The 17,110-nt window shown below is 61.0% G+C and overlaps 1 protein-coding gene across 1 annotated transcript; it reads right to left on the bottom strand.

The window, feature by feature from the left end:
* Positions 1 to 1,517: 1,517 nt before the first annotated feature.
* On the bottom strand, positions 1,518 to 3,661 carry LOC146530585 (uncharacterized). Its single transcript, XM_085201281.1, has 2 exons — positions 2,335 to 3,661; positions 1,518 to 1,648 (listed from the first exon to the last, which is right to left on the bottom strand). Exons 1-2 carry the CDS (start codon positions 3,659 to 3,661, stop codon positions 1,518 to 1,520), a joined length of 1,458 nt encoding a protein of 485 aa, XP_085057407.1.
* Between the last annotated feature and the right edge of the window lie 13,449 nt (positions 3,662 to 17,110).

The raw sequence follows: 17,110 nt of genomic DNA, 5'->3' as shown, positions 1-17,110 counted from the left end.
GGTGCACCGGCCCGCAACGCTGTTCGTCCCCCCCGAATGACAAGCATTCGAGAAAGGGCCAACAGCGAGCGAACACACGAGGAGGTTATCCGACCAAGCACCCCAACCTAACCTAACCTAACCTAACCTAACCTAACCTAACCTTTTTTTTTTTTTTTTTTTTTTTTTTTTTTTTTTTTTTTTTTTTTTTTTTTTTTTTTAACGTGAGGAAATCCTTTTACGGATACCGGCCCGAGTGGGGACTCGAGCGGGTTATGTGGGACTCGTGGACCGGCTGAAGGCCGATCCCAATACCCACTAAAACCTCACGGTGCTCCTCCTCGACCGCCACTGGCCGCGTGACACGGGGACGTGAGTCTTCCGCGAAACGCGGCGGCGGGAGCCTGCAAGGCACGTCGCGGAGTCAAGGGTGTGTGGGCACCCTCGACGGCCTGCTCGGAGTAGCGCGCGGGAGCAACCTGCGCGCGCCTACTCGGGCCAGGTTGGTAGGCGGTCAGCTTCCCCAAGCTGACCGCCCTCTGGCACATTAGGGCGGAAGGCGGCGATCGTGTGCCGCCCTCCGGCGACCCGGTCTCTTACGGCGGATGGCGACTTCGGCAAAAGCCTCCCTCGCCCGTTCCGCCGACTCCTTCTCGAGCACCACTGCCTCGCAGAAGAATGAGACCGCATCCCACGACGTCTCGCTGCCGGCCATAGCCTTGACCACGGCCGGCAGGGAAAGGTCGTCCCCTATGACGTCGCGCAAAGCGCGACGTTGAGACGCCCAGGCTGAGCACACCTCCAACGTGTGCTGGGCCGTCTCATCGAGGCAGTCGTCGCAGTGGTGGCAGCGAGCGTCGGGCTCCCTCCCGGCGATCCGACACAGGTAACCCCCGAAGCAGCCATGCCCCGTGAGCACCTGTGTCATGCGGAAGGTTAGGACGCCGTGACGCCGCGCTAACCACTGGCGGAACACTGGACGAACAGCCTCGATCGTCCTCAGGCCGGCAGTTGGTGTTGCCAGCCGAGTTTCCCACAACTCCATTGCGGCTACCCGCACCTCCTCAGTGCGTGCCTGGCTTGCCGGTTCCCCGGACGCTAGGCCTCGACGCCGGCAATAGACCGACGCCAGAGACAGAGCATCCAGATCCCACGGCATGACTCCAGCCAGCACGCACGCCACCTCACCGGAGATGGTCCGGTACCCCCGTATCGCCCGGATGGCCATCACCCTCTGCGTACGTCGCAGCAGGGTGATGTTGTGCCGATCCAGGGCGTCCGCCCAGACGGGAGCACCGTAGAGGGCCATCGACCTGACCACTCCGGTGTACAGCCGACGGCTAGTGGCGCTCGGCCCATCCACATTGGGCAAAAGGCGCGCCAGTGCCGCCGCTGTCTTCATCAGTTTCGGGGCCAAGGATGTGAAGTGGCCCCGAAAACTCCACCGACCGTCCAGAACAAGTCCGAGGTACTTCATGCTCCTTTTGACGTCTATGTTGACGCCACCGACGACGATGTGGGCATCAGGTGGTGGGCCCTTACGAGGAGCATGGAAGTATAACGCCTCGGACTTGTTCAAGGCGACTTCCAGACCAAGCCGCTTTATGCGGCCGACAATCTCCGCTACGCCAGCGGTCGCGAGGACCGCCGCCTCCCGATAGGTCCTCTGCTGTGCCAAGACCAGCGTGTCGTCGGCGTAGCAGAGGACCTTTATCCCCCTCAGGGTACCGCCTCGCAGCACCCAGTCGTATCCGATGTTCCAGAGGATCGGACCCAGCACCGATCCTTGTGGAACACCGGCCGACACCTCATACTCCTCCCAACCTCCTCCAGGAGCCGGAAAGGTCACAGACCTCCCGGACAGGTAAGCCCCGATGACGCGGCGCAGGTATGGAGGCACACGGTGGTATAAAAGTGCCTCCTTAATGCAGGGCCAGGGCAGGGAGTTGAAGGCGTTGGCGATGTCTAAAGACACCGCCAAAACTCCATCGCCCAGGGCCACCGCATCCTGCGCATGGGACTTCACCTCCAGTATGGCATCCACCGTCGATCGCCCCCTGCGGAAGCCATACTGCTGGTCCGAGAGGTCCGGACCTGACCCCTCCAAGTGGTGTTGTAGCCTCCTGGCTACAACACGCTCGAAGAGCTTGGCGATCTCGCTCAAGAGCACGATGGGCCTGTAGGCGGTGGCTGAATCCGCCGGGCGACCCTCCTTCTTGATGAGGACTAGCCTGCCTGTCTTCCACCGCTGTGGAATTATGGCTTGAGCCAGACAGGCAGAGAATAGCCCTCGCACTCTGGGCCCAAGGATGGTAAGGGCCAGAGTCAGCGCCCGGCCGGGAACGCCATCCATGCCTGGGGCGGTGCTCTTGAGCCGAGATCGGCGTAAAGCTTCTTCGAGCTCCGTCTCATCCACCGGTGGTGCGACACTGTCCACTTCCTCCTCCTGCGTTACAGGGCGGGCCATGGTTGGTGGTGTAAAATTGGCCCGCTGCGGGAACAACGACGTCAGCACTCCTCGGAGAACGTCCGGTTGGAGCGACTGCGTCAAGGGCGGAGCCCACGTCCGGAGTTTGCCGCACACCATGCGATACGGCGTTCCGAACGGATCCCCGTCTATCCCCGCGATCAATCGGTCGTTAGATTCTGCTTTCGAACGACCGATTTCTTCCTGTAGCGCTTTCCGCGCCTCGACGTACGTGCGGTACCGCCGTTCCTCCTCCTCTTCCTCTCGGCGTACCCGCCTGCGATAGTGCGTGTACTGGCGTCTCGCCTCAATGCAGATGACACGCAATTGAGCGATCTCTCCCGACCACCAGTACACTTGTCGCCGCTGAGGGCGGTGCCTGGAACGGGGCATAGACGCGTCGCAGATACGCGTCATAGCCCTCTGCGCCCAGGTGGCAGCGTCTTCCACAGACGCCAAACTCTGGGGCAGCCAGGCCTGCACTATCGCAGCCTCCTCCAGGAGTTCTCTGTCGAGACACCCAAGTCGCCACCGCGGTCCGAACTCTCCCGAAGTTGGACTGGGGGCTGACTGCGCCGCTGAATGTGTGGAGATCTCATATTGGATGTAGAGATGGTCCGAGAGAGTCTCCACATCATTCAGCACTCGCCAGCCCTGAACACGGCGCGCTAGGACAGGGCTCGCAAACGTTATGTCCACGACGGACCCGCCCTGCCTTCGCACACACGTGTTTGTAGTCCCCCGGTTGAGAACTGACAAACCGGTGGCAACAATCCACTCCTCCAGTGTCGCACCACGTACGTCCGTCCTTGCGGAGCCCCATACGCTGGATTTCGCATTCAGGTCTCCTGCGACCAAGACCTCCGCCGCACGGTGTCTTTCCACCATTTCCCCCAACCGGATTAGGAATTCCTCGAACTCTGCAAGAGTTCGATTGGGGGAAAAGTAGACGCCTATGACAACTAGGTCACCGACATGTGCCGCGACGCATCCCGCACCCTTCTCTACTCGTGAAAAGGGCGGAGAGCCCGCAGCGATCTGGGTGACCAGAGCTACCACCCCGGTGTTGTCTGCGACCCAGTTGTCACGCGCAGGAATGCTATAAGGCTCCGCAACGACTGCCACCTGAATCGACCACTGCACCAGGCTTTGGACCAATAAGTCTTGGGCTCTGGCACAGTGGTTGATGTTCGCCTGAAGCACGGGGAGCGCCATTATTGTTGCTCCATGTGCTGCAGCTCCTCGCCCTGCGTCGGGGCTTCAGGTCGGCTTCTGCTTGTTCGTCTCGCCGCACCTCTCCGCTTCCTCGATTGAGCGCACATCTTCGCGCACGCTGCTCCACCTGCCAGGTGATCCGCAGGCCTATTTGCGTCCTCGCAAATAGGGCAATGCGCCGAAGCAGAACAACCACTTTGCTTGTGCCCTGGTTTCCCGCACCTAAAGCAGTGTGCACTCCGGTCCTTGTCACTCCTGCAATTTGCCGCGACATGCCCTACCTCGTGGCAACGGAAGCAGCGCAGGACGCGAGGCTGCAGTAACTGCACGCGTGCCGACACAAAGCCGACCAACAGCCTTCCGCCGCTCACTTTCTTCGCTGCTGCCACTGGGCAGCGGACCCAGGCAGTGCCTAGTCCATTCCGGTCTTGGCGGATCTCACCCACCTTAACGGCGCTAGCGTCGCAGCCACCTGCTCGACTCACAGCCGCCGCCACCTCCTCCGATGTCACAGAGTCATCGAGCCCACATACTCGCAGCTCAGCACACCTGGTGGGCCTCGAGACCTGCACATCGCCAGCATTAAGGACGCTCCGCAGATGTTGCGCGAGAACGTCCGCCTTCTCTCCGGTATTGGCACCCGGCAGTTCGAGAAGCCTCGCTCCCGTTGAGGCAACTCTGAACCTGACGTCCGTGATACCCAGATCCTCCAGTACCACCTTCTCCTTGATCTGGGTCAGGACGTCTTTGTAGGTGACTTCTTTATTGGCACCCGGTTGCAGCTTTAGTGCGACCACAGACGACCTAGGAGGTCGTAGCCTAGGTGCTTTTGGCGCAGATTTTGGACGCGCCTTCCTGCCCTTCGGCTGCTGCTGAACAACCTTCTCCTTCTTCTTTTTGCCCTTCTTGGCGACGACGTTCCACCCCTCGTTAGTGTTTGCCGGAGCAGGTGGTAGAGGCCGCGGCTCGGGAGCTTTCGCCGCTTGTGCCTTATTGCTCTTCCCCTTACCCTTGCCCTTGCCTTTCGCAGGCTTTTGTCCTTTCGTGGGGGCTGGGTTAGCGGGGGGCATGAGTGTGGTCACTCTGGCCTCAGTCGCGCTTGTTGCCGAAGTTGAGGCTAAATTCGCTTGCGTTTGGTCTGACGCAAGCGGCGGGCGCAAGCGCTTAGCTGGCAGTAGCCTGTCTTCCAAGCCTTCCAAGCGAGCACTGACCATGGTCCCGACTTGGATCATTATGCTCCTTGTGAGCTCGTCAGGTGCCACGAACTTCTCACTAGCAGATGGTTTGCCAGGTCTCTTCTGGATCTGCTGCTCCGCACCCCTATTCTCCTGTGGGCGACTGCGATCAAGGTCAGCCCGTAAAAGACTGACCTGACTTTGCATGTCCTTCATCTCCTGTTGCAGCTTGGTGTTGTGTGCTCGCAGTGTGGCGACCTCCTCGGTCACTGTTCGCTGAGCGAGCGTGTCCACAGCCACAGCTATAGACTTAGCTGCCTCCTTCAGGGCCTTCGTAAATGTGCCCTTCAAATTTCCGGATTTGCTGGCAACCTTTTGGATGATCGCCAGACTTTCTGCTACCTGACCTTTCAGGTCTGAGGTTAGCCTCGACTCCTCCAAGTCCAAATCCGAGAGCAACGACATACTGGACAAAGCCAAGTTTGTGTTGCTTTGCACAGCTAGGGTTCTTTGCGCCACTTCTTCCTCTGCCCTAAGCCGACGTTCCTCCAATTTTGCCTTCCTGGCCTCAGCCTGCACTTCACATAGTCCCGTTGTCGTGGGCCGTCCTTTCCCTCTCCTGCCAGCCGCGATTTTCGGCGCTGGTCTGTCCGACACTCCCTCTCCAGAAGAACCGGATTCGTCGCTCCTACGTCTGGGCCGCTTCCTTCCGTCTTTCAGGAAAGACGCCCTTACGGTCTTTGACCGCGAATCGACCGAGGTGAGGCTCTCCGTATCCGAGCCCTTCGACCCAGGCACCCCCCAGAACCTTCCCGCAGACGAGATGGACTCACGTCTCGATCTCGCATCGTCGGACGCAATCGTCACTCCTTCGCTCAGGTCCAACCTCTCAACCACGACCCTCGCTTCCTTCAGGACACCTCCGCTGTTATGAGGCACCTCTTCCAACACCTCCACAGTCTCCTGCAACTCTCCGCCTTCCACAGGCATCTCTACTCCGCCTGTCACAGGCACTCCCACTTCTCCGCCCTTCTCAGGCACTCCCTCTACTCCGCCCATCTCGGGCCCTTCCCCAGCAACATATCGGCAAGGCTGGCCCCCCCCAGATTCGTGGGGCTTGCGTGCCGTAGCACGGAGGGATTCCCCGGCCTCGTGGAGACCGGAACCCTCCTGGGGTAATGAATTGCAATTCTGCTTGTCCGACATGTTTGTTACTGTTCCACAGTGGGGCTTTTCTGTCGGGGTGTGCTCCCCTAGGCCGTGTCCATAACAATGGACTAAAGACACGCCCATGCCTAGCTGGTTTTGGTCCGCGCCGGGAATAAATTCCCGGTCCACTCGCCCGCAAGTGCGAGTGGTTTCCCCTATCCGCCACCGGGGGACGCGCCCAGTAGGAGACCAGCAACTCCCTTGGGAACCTAACCTAACCTAACCTTTTTTTTTTTTTTTTTTTTTTTTTTTTTTTTTTTTTTTTTTTTTTTTTTTTTTTTTAACGTGAGGAAATCCTTTTACGGATACCGGCCCGAGTGGGGACTCGAGCGGGTTATGTGGGACTCGCGGACTTGGCAGATGTAGGCCGTCCGCATACCCACTAAAACCTCACGGTGCTCCTCCTCGACCGCCACTGGCCGCAAGACGCGGGGACTGGAATCGTCCACGAATTGCGGCGGCGGGAGCCTGCTAGGCACGTCGCGGAGTCAAGGGTGTGTGGGCACCCTCGACGGCCTGCTCGGAGTAGCGCGCGGGAGCAACCTGCGCGCGCCTACTCGGGCCAGGTTGGTAGGCGGCCAGCTTCCCCAAGCTGACCGCCCTCTGGCACATTAGGGCGGAAGGCGGCGGTCGTGTGCCGCCCTCCGGCGACCCGGTCTCTTACGGCGGATGGCGACTTCGGCAAAAGCCTCCCTCGCCCGTTCCGCCGACTCCTTCTCGAGCACCACTGCCTCGCAGAAGGACGAAACCGCGTCCCACGACGTCTCGCTGCCGGCCATGGCCTTGACCACGGCCGGCAGGGAAAGGTCGTCCCCGATGACGTCGCGCAAAGCGCGACGTTGAGACGCCCAGGCTGTGCACACCTCCAACGTGTGCTGGGCCGTCTCGTCGAGGCAGTCGTCGCAGTGGTGGCAGCGAGCGTCGGGCTCCCTCCCAGCGATCCGACACAGGTAACCCCCGAAGCAACCATGCCCCGTGAGCACCTGTGTGGTGCGGAAGGTTAGGACGCCGTGACGCCGCGCTAACCACTGGCGGAAAACTGGACGAACCGCCTCGATCGTCAACCGGCCGGCAGATGGTGTCGCCAGCCGGGATTCCCACATTCTTACCGCGGTTTCCCGCGCCTCCTCCGTGCGTGCCTGGCTTGCCGGTTCCCCGGACACTAGGCCTCGACGCCGGCAATAGACCGACGCCAGAGACAGAGCATCCAGATCCCACGGCATGACTCCAGCCAGCACGCACGCCACTTCACCGGAGATGGTCCGGTACCCCCGTATCGCCCGGATGGCCATCACCCTCTGCGCACGTCGCAGCAGGGTGATGTTGTGCCGATCCAGGGCGTCCGCCCATACGGGAGCACCGTAGAGCGCCATCGATCTGACCACTCCGGTGTACAGCCGACGGCTAGAGGCGCTCGGCCCATCGACGTTGGGCAAAAGGCGCGCCAATGCCGCCGCTGTCTTCAACAGTTTCGGGGCCAAAGATGTAAAGTGGCCCCGGAAACTCCACCGACCGTCTAGAACAAGTCCGAGGTACTTCATACTCCTCTTGACGTCGATTCGGACGCCACCGACGACGATGTGGGCATCTGCCGGTGGGCCCTTTCGAGGAGCATGGAAGTATAACCCCTCGGACTTGTTCAGGGCAACCTCCAAGCCCAACCTTCTAATTCGGCCGACGACGTCGGCCACTCCGGCCGTCGCGAGCACCGCAGCCTCGCGATAAGTCCTCTGCTGCGCCAAGACCAGCGTGTCATCGGCGTAGCAGAGGACTCCAACTCCTCGTAGGGTGTCGCCTCTCAACACCCAGTCGTACCCGATGTTCCACAGGAGTGGCCCGAGAACCGAGCCCTGTGGAACACCGCACGACACTTCGTACTCTTCCCACCCTCCTCCAGGAGCCGGAAAGGTCACAGACCTCCCGGACAGGTAAGCCCCGATGACGCGGCGCAGGTATGGAGGCACTCGGTGATAGATAAGTGCCTCCTCAATGCAGGGCCAGGGCAGGGAGTTGAAGGCGTTGGCGATGTCTAAAGACACCGCCAAAACTCCATCGCCCAGGGCCACCGCATCCTGCGCATGGGACTTCACCCTCAGTATGGCATCCACCGTCGAGCGCCCCCTGCGGAAGCCATACTGGAGGTCCGAGAGGTCCGGACCTGTCCGCTCCAAGTGACGCTGCAACCTCCTCGTCACAACCCGCTCGAAGAGTTTGGCGATCTCGCTCAAGAGCACAATTGGCCTGTAGGCCGAGGCCGAGTCCGCCGGGCGACCCTCCTTCTTAAGGAGGACTAGCCTGCCTGTCTTCCACCGCTGTGGAATTATGGCTTGAGCCAGACAGGCAGAGAATAGTCCTCTCACTCTGGGCCCAAGGATGTTAAGGGCCAGAGTTAACGCCCTCCCAGGAACGCCATCAAGGCCGGGTGCGGTGCTCTTGCCGCGAGATCGGCGAACTGCTTCCTCCAGCTCCTCCTCCTCCACCTGTGGTGCGACGCTGTCCTCCTCCTCTTGCGGTGCAGGGCGGGCCATTGAAGGTGGTGAAAAGTTGGCCCGCTGCGGGAACAGTGACGACAGAACCCCTCGGAGAATGCCCGGTCGGAGTGTCTGCGTCAGTGGCGGAGCCCAAGCCCGTAGCTTGCCAAGTACCATACGGTAAGGCGTGCCAAACGGGTCTTGGTCTATTCCCGCAAGCATCTGGTCGTGTGACTCGCCTTTCACACGACCGATCTCCTCCTGCAACCGCGTTCTCGCCTCGACATACAATTGGTACAGTCGGTCTTCCTCCTCCTGTACCTTCTGTACCCGCCTGCGATAGTGGCTGTACTGGCGTCTCGCCGCAACGCAGATGGTACGCAGTTGCGCGATCTCCCACGACCACCAGTACACCTGCCGCCGTTGAGGGCGGCGCCCGGAACGGGGCATTGACGCGTCACAAATACGCGTCAGCGCCCCCTGCGCCCAGGATGCGGCGTCTTCTGCAGACGCCAAGCTCTGGGGCAGCCAGGATTCCACTATCGCGGCCTCCTCCAACAATTGCCTGTCGAGGCGACCCAATTGCCACCGCGGTCCGCACTCTCGCGAGTTTGGACTGGGGGTTGGTTGCACCGCCGAATGTGTGGAGATCTCGTAAGAGATGTAAAGGTGATCCGAGAGAGTCTCCACATCATCCAGCACTCGCCAACCCCGAACACGACGCGCTAGGGCCGGGCTCGCGAACGAAACGTCCACGACGGATCCGCCCAGCCTTCGCACACACGTGTTTGTCGTCCCCCGGTTGAGCACCGACAAACCGGTGGCAATCACCCACTCGGACAGCGTCACACCACGCACATCCGTCGTTGCGGAGCCCCACACGCTGGACTTCGCGTTGAGATCGCCGGCCACCAACACCTCCGCCGGACGAAATCGCTCTACCATTTCCCCCAATCGTATGAGGAACTCTTCAAACTCCGCAAGAGTTCGATTGGGGGAAAAGTAGACCCCTACGACAACGAGGTTGCCGACAAGTGCGGCGACGCATCCCGCACCCCTCTCTACTCGTGAGAAAGGCGGGGAGCCCGCGGCGACCTGGGTGATCACAGCCACCACCCCGGTGTTGTCGGCTACCCAGTTGTCTCTGTCGGGAACGCTGTAGGGCTCCGAAACAACCGCCACATGTATCGACCACTGCGCCAAGCTTTGGACCAATAAGTCTTGGGCTCTGGCACAGTGGTTGATGTTCGCCTGCAGAACTCGTTCGGCCATTGTTAAACGAGCATAGGCTGCTCCACCGCGGCCCTAGATTGGGCTTCAGGTTGGGCTTGGCTCGACGTCGCCTTCCCTCTTCCGCCTTTGCTGCGCTTCGATTGCGCACATATCTTTGCGCATGCTGCGCTGCCGGCCAGGTGGTCTGCAGGTCTCTGCGCATCCTCGCACGCCGGGCAGTGTGGAGCATCCGAGCACGTGGCTTGCTTGTGCCCGGGACGCCCACACCTAAAACATTGTGAGCTCCTGTCCACACCCACACATTTTGCCGCTACATGCCCCGTTTCGTGGCAGCGGAAACAACGCACCACCCGCTGCTGCAGCAGCGTCACTTTCGCTGACACGAAACCCACCAGAAGGCGACCTCCGCTCACCTTCTTGGCAGCCACTACCGGACAGCGGACCCAGGCAGTGCCAAGACTGCCACGGTCACGCCGAACCTCCCCGACCTTGATGGCGCCGACATCGCAACCACCGACTCTGCTGACAGCTGCGGCAACCTCCTCCGACGTAACCGAGTCGTCCAGCCCACTAACCCGTAGCTCCGCGCATTTAGTGGGCCTGGAGACTTGGACTTCACTCTCGTCCAGCACTGCCCGCAACTTTTGCGCAAGAGCATCCGCCTTGTCACCCGAGTTGAGCCCCGGGATTTCCAGTAGCCTCGCGCCAGTTGAGGCTACTCGGAATCTCATATCCGAGATGTCCAGCTCTCCGAGGTCAACCTTGGCCTTCAGCTGGGTGAGCACCTGACTGTAGGTCAAGTTGCTGTCAGCCGCGCTGGGTTGAAGCTTTAGCGCCACTACAGCGGACCGCGGCGGTCTAAGTTTCGGGATTTTTGGCGTCTTTGGCGCTTTTGCCCCCGTTCCCTTCTTGGATTGCCGCTGAGCAGCAATAGCAGCAGGCTTCTTTTTGCCTCCCTTCCTGGCAACCACATTCCACCCTTCTGACAGGTCAGCTGGCGCAGGTGGAATTGGACGTGGCTGCGAGGCGTTTGTCACCGGAGCTATCAGGGTCTTTTTGCCCTTGCCCTTTCCCTTGCCAGGCTTTCCTGGCTTCTGGCCCCTTGTCGAGGCAGGATTAGCGGGAGCTACCAGAGTAGTGTTCCCTGTCGCCTCTATACCCGCCGATGTTGAGGCGGTCTCCTTTTGCGAACTCTTCGACGCCGCCAGCGGGGGACGCATGCTTCTCTCCGGCAGAAGCCGGTTCTGTAGGCCTTCTATCCGGGCGCTTACCATCGTTCCGACTTCTATCATAATGGCGCGGCGCAACTCAGCGTCAGAACACCCAGGCTGACTAATGCCAGGCTCTACCACTTGTCTCCTTTGTGTTTGGAGGTCAGCCCGTAAAAGACTGACCTCGTTTCGCAACTCGGCCATTTCATTGCGCAGCTTATTGTTGTGAGCGCGCAACTGAGCTACTTCTTCCGTCGCCGTACGCTGGGCCAGTTCATCTACCGCCATTCCTATGGCCCTTGCCGCCTGCTTTAGAGCCTTGGTGAAGGTCCCTTTTAGGTTGCCCGATTTGGTGGCAACCTTTCTTATCACCGCAAGGCTGTCTACCACCTGGTTCTTCAAGTCAGACGCAAGTATGGCCTCGTCTTGCTCTTTTTCGGACGGCAGAGTCATGTCCGAGAGCCTGGAGCTAGCCCTGGCCAGGGCGGCCGCAGCGCCGTCCGTCCCCTCCTGCTCTGACCTCAGCAGCAACTCCTTCCTTTCTGCCTCACTGAGACCTTTCCGCCTCCTCATGGCAACCATTTTTGGCGCCGGTCTATCTGGCTCCCCTTCACCAGAAGACCCCGACTGATCTATCGGCTTCCGAGGCCTCTTCCGCCTGTCCTTTAAGAATTGTGCCCGTGTCCTTGACCTCTCCGACACCATCGACACAAAACTTTCAGTATCTGAGTCCTTTGACTCCGACGCTCCCCACAACCGTCCATATGACGATCCGGACCCTCAACCTAACCTTTTTTTTTTTTTTTTTTTTCGTGAGGAAATCCTTTTACGGATACCGGCCCGAGTGGGGACTCGAGCGGGTTATGTGGGACTCGCGGACTTGGCAGATGTAGGCCGTCCGCATACCCACTAAAACCTCACGGTGCTCCTCCTCGACCGCCACTGGCCGCGAGACGCGGGGACTAGAATCGTCCACGAATCGCGGCGGCGGGAGCCTGCTAGGCACGTCGCGGAGTCAAGGGTGTGTGGGCACCCTCGACGGCCTGCTCGGAGTAGCGCGCGGGAGCAACCTGCGCGCGCCTACTCGGGCCAGGTTGGTAGGCGGCCAGCTTCCCCAAGCTGACCGCCCTCTGGCACATTAGGGCGGAAGGCGGCGGTCATGTGCCGCCCTCCGGCGACCCGGTCTCTTACGGCGGATGGCGACTTCGGCAAAAGCCTCCCTCGCCCGTTCCGCCGACTCCTTCTCGAGCACCACTGCCTCGCAGAAGGACGAAACCGCGTCCCACGACGTCTCGCTGCCGGCCATGGCCTTGACCACAGCCGGCAGGGAAAGGTCGTCCCCGATGACGTCGCGCAGAGCGCGACGTTGAGACGCCCAGGCTGTGCACACCTCCAACGTGTGCTGGACCCTCAACCTAACCTTTTTTTTTTTTTTTTTTTTTTTTTTTTTTTTATCGTGAGGAAATCCTTTTACGGATACCGGCCCGAGTGGGGACTCGAGCGGGTTATGTGGGACTCGTGGACCGGCTGAAGGCCGATCCCAATACCCACTAAAACCTCACGGTGCTCCTCCTCGACCGCCACTGGCCGCAAGACGCGGGGACTGGAATCGTCCACGAATTGCGGCGGCGGGAGCCTGCTAGGCACGTCGCGGAGTCAAGGGTGTGTGGGCACCCTCGACGGCCTGCTCGGAGTAGCGCGCGGGAGCAACCTGCGCGCGCCTACTCGGGCCAGGTTGGTAGGCGGCCAGCTTCCCCAAGCTGACCGCCCTCTGGCACATTAGGGCGGAAGGCGGCGGTCGTGTGCCGCCCTCCGGCGACCCGGTCTCTTACGGCGGATGGCGACTTCGGCAAAAGCCTCCCTCGCCCGTTCCGCCGACTCCTTCTCGAGCACCACTGCCTCGCAGAAGGATGAGACCGCGTCCCACGACGTCTCGCTACCGGCCATGGCCTTGACTACGGCCGGCAGGGAAAGGTCGTCCCCGATGACGTCGCGCAAAGCGCGACGTTGAGACGCCCAGGCTGTGCACACCTCCAACGTGTGCTGGGCCGTCTCGTCGAGGCAGTCGTCGCAGTGGTGGCAGCGAGCGTCGGGCTCCCTCCCAGCGATCCGACACAGGTAAGCCCCGAAGCAACCATGCCCCGTGAGCACCTGTGTGGTGCGGAAGGTTAGGACGCCGTGACGCCGCGCTAACCACTGGCGGAAAACTGGACGAACCGCCTCGATCGTCAACCGGCCGGCAGATGGTGTCGCCAGCCGGGATTCCCACATTCACCCTCAACCTAACCTAACCTAACCTTTTTTTTTTTTTTTTTTTTTTTTTTTTTTATCGTGAGGAAATCCTTTTACGGATACCGGCCCGAGTGGGGACTCGAGCGGGTTATGTGGGACTCGTGGACCGGCTGAAGGCCGATCCCAATACCCACTAAAACCTCACGGTGCTCCTCCTCGACCGCCACTGGCCGCGAGACGCGGGGACTATAATCGTCCACGAAACGCGGCGGCGGGAGCCTGCTAGGCACGTCGCGGAGTCAAGGGTGTGTGGGCACCCTCGACGGCCTGCTCGGAGTAGCGCGCGGGAGCAACCTGCGCGCGCCTACTCGGGCCAGGTTGGTAGGCGGCCAGCTTCCCCAAGCTGACCGCCCTCTGGCACATTAGGGCGGAAGGCGGCGGTCGTGTGCCGCCCTCCGGCGACCCGGTCTCCTACGGCGGATGGCGACTTCGGCAAAAGCCTCCCTCGCCCGTTCCGCCGACTCCTTCTCGAGCACCACTGCCTCGCAGAAGGACGAAACCGCGTCCCACGACGTCTCGCTGCCGGCCATGGCCTTGACCACGGCCGGCAGGGAAAGATCGTCCCCTATGACGTCGCGCAAAGCGCGACGTTGAGACGCCCAGGCTGAGCACACCTCCAACGTGTGCTGGGCCGTCTCATCGAGGCAGTCGTCGCAGTGGTGGCAGCGAGCGTCGGGCTCCCTTCCGGCGATCCGACACAGGTAACCCCCGAAGCAGCCATGCCCCGTGAGCACCTGTGTCATGCGGAAGGTTAGGACGCCGTGACGCCGCGCTAACCACTGGCGGAACACTGGACGAACAGCCTCGATCGTCCTCAGGCCGGCAGATGGTGTTGCCAGCCGAGTTTCCCACATTTCAACAGCGGCTACCCGCGCCTCCTCAGTGCGTGCTTGGCTTGCCGGTTCCCCGGACACAAGGCCTCGACGCCGGCAATAGACCGACGCCAGAGAACGAGCATCCAGATCCCACGGCATGACTCCAGCCAGCACGCACGCCACTTCACCGGAGATGGTCCGGTACCCTCGTATCGCCCGGATGGCCATCACCCTCTGCGCACGTCGCAACAGGGTGATGTTGTGCCGATCCAGGGCGTCCGCCCATACGGGAGCACCGTAGAGCGCTATCGATCTGACCACTCCGGTGTACAGCCGACGGCTAGAGGCGCTCGGCCCACCAACATTGGGCAAAAGGCGCGCCAGTGCCGCCGCTGTCTTCAACAGTTTCGGGGCCAAAGATGTAAAGTGGCCCCGAAAACTCCACCGACCATCCAGAACAAGTCCGAGGTACTTCATGCTCCGGGCAACGTCAATCTTGACGCCACCGACGATGATGTGGGCATCTGCCGGTGGGCCCTTTCGAGGAGCATGGAAGTAGATTGCCTCGGACTTGTTTAGGGAGACCTCTAAGCCCAGCCGCTTTATGCGGCCGACCACCTCCGCCACTCCAGCCGTCGCGAGGACCGCTGCCTCCCGATAGGTCCTCTGCTGCGCCAAGACCAGCGTGTCGTCGGCGTAGCAGAGGACCTTTATCCCCCTCAGGGTACCGCCACGCAGTACCCAGTCGTATCCGATGTTCCAGAGGATCGGACCCAGCACCGATCCTTGTGGAACACCGGCCGACACAACGAACTCCCTCCAACCTCCTCCAGGAGCCGGAAAGGTCACAGACCTCCCGGACAGGTAAGCCCCGATGGCGCGGCGCAGGTATGGAGGCACACGATGGTATAACAGTGCCTCCTTTATGCAGGGCCATGGCAGGGAGTTAAAGGCGTTGGCGATGTCTAAAGACACCGCCAAGACTCCATCGCCTCGGGCCACCGCATCCTGCGCATAGGACTTTACCTCCAGTATGGCATCCACCGTCGATCGCCCCCTACGGAAGCCATACTGGTGGTCCGAGAGGTCCGGACCTGTCCCCTCCAAATGGTGTTGTAGCCTCCTGGCTACAACACGCTCGAAGAGCTTGGCGATCTCGCTCAAGAGCACGATGGGCCTGTAGGCAGAGGCTGAATCCGCCGGGCGACCCTCCTTCTTGATGAGGACTAACCTGCCTGTCTTCCACCGCTGTGGAATTATGGCTTGAGCCAGACAGGCAGTGAATAGTCCTCGCACTCTGGGCCCTAAGGTGTTCAGGGCCAGAGTTAGCGCCCGGCTGGGAATGCCATCCAAGCCCGGGGCGGTGCTCTTGAGCCGAGATCGGCGTACAGCTTCTTCGAGCTCCTCCTCCTCCACCGGTGGTGTGACGCTGTCCTCGTCGTCCTCCTCGTCCTCCTCACGCGCTGCAGGGCGGGCCATACTGGGTGGTGCAAAACTGGCCCGCTGCGGGAATAGCGACGACAGAACCCCTCGGAGTATGTCCGGTCGGAGTGTCTGCGTCAGTGGTGGTGCCCAAGCCCGTAACCTACCGAGCACCATTCGGTAAGGTGTGCCGTACGGGTCTTGGTCTATCCCCGCGATCAACCGGTCGTGCGACTCGCCTTTCACACGACCGATCTCCTCCTGCAGCAGCGTTCTCGCCTCGACATAGACGCGGTACAGTCGGTCTTCCTCCTCCTGCACCTTCTGTACCCGTCTGCGATAGTGGCTGTACTGGCGTCTCGCCGCAACGCAGGTGTTACGCAGTTGCGCGATCTCCCACGACCACCAGTACACTTGCCGCCGCTGAGGGCGGCGCCCGGAACGGGGCATTGACGCGTCACAGATACGCGTCAGCGCCCCCTGCGCCCAGGATGCGGCGTCTTCTGCAGACGCCAAGCTCTGGGGCAGCCAGGACTCCACTATCGCGGCCTCCTCCAACAACTGCCTGTCGAGACGACCCAGTTGCCACCGCGGTCCGTACTCTCGCGAGTTTGGACAGGGGGCTGGTTGCACCGCTGAATGTGTGGAGATCTCGTACAAGATGTAAAGGTGATCCGAGAGAGTCTCCACATCATCCAGCACTCGCCAGCCCCGAACACGACGCGCTAGGGCCGGGCTCGCGAACGAAACGTCCACGACGGATCCGCCCAGCCTTCGCACACACGTGTTCTTGGTCCCTCGATTGAGCACAGACAAACCGGTGGCAACAACCCACTCCGACAGCGTCACACCACGCACATCCGTCGTTGCGGAGCCCCACACGCTGGACTTCGCGTTGAGATCGCCGGCCACTAACACCTCCGCCGGACGAAATCGTTCTACCATTTCCCCCAATCGTATAAGGAACTCTTCAAACTCCGCCAGAGTTCGATTGGGGGAAAAGTAGACCCCTACGACAACTAAGTCACCGACAAGTGCAGCTACGCATCCCGCACCCTTCTCAACTCGTGAGAAGGGCGGAGAGCCCGCTGCGACCTGGGTGATAATAGTCACCACCCCGGAGTTGTCGGCTACCCAGTTGTCTCTGTCGGGAACGCTGTAGGGCTCCGAAACAACCGCCACCTGGATAGACCACTGCGCCAGGCTTTGGACCAATAAGTCCTGGGCCCGGGCACAGTGGTTTATATTCGCTTGCATCACACGAAGAGCCATCACCTAACTTCCATTTGTTGCACCTCCCCTTCCCTGGCTCGGTTAACTGTACTAGCCGGCGTTTCCGGCCCCGTACGTCTTCTCCTCCCTCCCCTTTTGTGGGTAGCGCTGGACTTCGCGCAGGCGGCGCTTCCTGCCTTATGGTTGGCTGGCCTCTGTGCCGCCTCGCAAACCGGGCAATGCATATCCGCCGAGCATTCGCGTTGTTTATGCCCGGGTTGGCCGCACCGGAAGCATTGATTGCTACGGTCGACTTCGCTGGTGCACTTTGCCGCCATGTGGCCAACTTCATGGCAGCGGTAGCAACGCTGGATTCGGGGCTGCAACAGCTGCACCCTCGCGGAAACGA

This window comes from Heliconius melpomene, chromosome 17 (assembly GCF_056956725.1).
Source record: "Heliconius melpomene rosina isolate 202511_hmr_F chromosome 17, ASM5695672v1, whole genome shotgun sequence".
NCBI lineage: Eukaryota > Metazoa > Arthropoda > Insecta > Lepidoptera > Nymphalidae > Heliconius > Heliconius melpomene.
The sequence above is the reverse complement of the archived record's forward strand: the minus strand, read 5'-3'. Positions and strand labels throughout refer to the sequence as shown.